At 40.8% G+C, this 1,911-nt stretch overlaps 1 protein-coding gene across 1 annotated transcript in view; it reads left to right on the top strand.

Annotated features, from left to right (window-relative positions):
- Window positions 1–1,911, top strand: part of PI4K2B (phosphatidylinositol 4-kinase type 2 beta) — a gene marked incomplete at its 5' end in the record, with an annotated part of 32,448 nt that overhangs the window by 9,035 nt on the left and 21,502 nt on the right. Inside the window, one exon of the mRNA XM_021713087.1 lies at window positions 1,228–1,428. Within this exon, the coding sequence (XP_021568762.1) occupies window positions 1,228–1,428 (201 nt within the window). The remainder of the gene's footprint in view (window positions 1–1,227; window positions 1,429–1,911) is intronic.

The raw sequence follows: 1,911 nt of genomic DNA, 5'->3' as shown, positions 1-1,911 counted from the left end.
CGCAACCTCAACCTGCTGGGCTCGAGCAATCCTTCTGCCTCAGCCTTCCAAGTAGATGGAACTACAGGCGGGCACTACCATGCCTGGCTAATTTTTTACTTATTTATTGTAGAGACGAAGTCTTGCCAAGTTGCCCAGGTTGGTCTTGAACCTGTGGGGCTCAGGCCATCCAAAGTTAATTTTTCTTTTTTAATAGGAGAGAAGTTTATTTAAAATTGGTTCATGGCCAGGCATGATGGCTCACACCTGTAATTCTAGTACTTTGGGAGGCTGAGGGAGGAAGATTATTTGAGGCCAGAAGTTTGAGACCAGCCTGAGAAATAAAGCAAGAACCCATCTCTACAAAAAAAAAAATTTTTTTTTAATTAGCCAGATTTGGTGGCATGCTCCTATAATCCTAGCGACTCAGGAAGCTGAAGCAGGAGGATCTCTTGAGTCCAGGAGGTTGAGGCTGCAGTGATCTATGATCTATCATGCCACTGTACTCCAGCCTAGGGCACTCCAGCCTGGGTGACAGAGTGAGGCCTTGTCTCTACAAACGATAATAATAATAAGTAAATATAATTGGTTCATGAAAATAACTGAAAAAAATTAGGGTAGGAGAATCTGACAGCATAAATGTTAACCATACATTACCATGACCTTTGTATTTTAGAGAATTATGTTTCCGTTACTGGATTTATTAGTCCATTTAACAAATATGTGAATGTCTACTGTGTCTCAGGTACTGTTCTGAGTACTAGAGATGCAGTCCTAACAAGTAAAGTCCCTGCCTCTTTTGGGATGCACATTATAGTGGGGAAATTAGTAAAGAAACATGTAATTTGGATATTTAAAAGATGTTGAATAATGATGCTGTCTGACTTCAAGTGGCAGTTTTTGACATTGAAAAATGGGTGAAGCCCTTTCTTAACTTGGAATTCTAGTAGGATAAAACAGGTGAAATAAAAGCTAATTTGCTTAGATGGCATAGCGTTTTGGAGCCTCACCTCCTTAGTGTTTGTCAGAACACAGACTGAAAACTACTGGTCCCAAGATGATTGATTTTAGATTGTTGAATGTGAATGTGTCTCAAAATGTGATTGGAACTAAACCTCTTAATATTCAAGGCTTATGCCTAAATCTGTAGTGAGAAGTAGTAGAAAACAACTTATTAAAATGCCTTTTATGGATGATTATCTCTGTATATTAATGCTCTAATAAGATTTCTACTTTTTTCTCTTATAGAAAATTATTGGTGTGTTTAAACCCAAATCAGAAGAACCTTATGGTCAGCTGAATCCGAAATGGACAAAGTATGTCCATAAGGTCTGCTGCCCTTGCTGCTTCGGCAGAGGCTGCCTGCTTCCTAATCAGGGTTACCTCTCCGAAGCTGGTGCCTGCCTCGTAGATGAAAAGCTGCATTTGGGCATTGTGCCCAAAACAAAGGTAGAAGAGAATTTGTCTTTCACTTTGCAGTCTGCTCTTATCTGAATGAATACTTTTGTAAGAATTCCTGAAGACAGAGCCTAAAGTCAAGCCCCTTTTTTGGTAGTCCAAGAGTCAAGAGCCACTAGTAAATTGACTCTAGTGTAGACCACAAAGGTGCTAAGGGTATCTCTTGTTCTTGTGAGATATGGAGATGCTAACAAAAAAAGAGAAAGAACTAGCATTTAGAAAACTATCAGAGATCTAGAGATCTGTTGAAGGTAGAGATAATGAATGTGCTTAAAAGGCTGCTGTTGTAGCCGTGCTCTGTGGCTCAACCTGTAATCCTGCACTTTAGGAGGCTGAGGTGAGTGGATTGCCAGAGCCCGCGGATTCGAGACCCGCCTGGGCAACTTGGTGAGACCTCATCTCTACAATAAATCGAAAAAATTAGCCAGGCGTGGTAGTGCGCACCTGTAGTTCCAGCTACTTGGAAGGCTGAGG

The sequence above is a fragment of the Carlito syrichta genome, unplaced genomic scaffold (genome assembly GCF_000164805.1).
Source record: "Carlito syrichta isolate Samal-C Ts95f unplaced genomic scaffold, Tarsius_syrichta-2.0.1 Scaffold304090, whole genome shotgun sequence".
NCBI lineage: Eukaryota > Metazoa > Chordata > Mammalia > Primates > Tarsiidae > Carlito > Carlito syrichta.
This window is presented reverse-complemented; position numbering and strand designations above follow the sequence as displayed.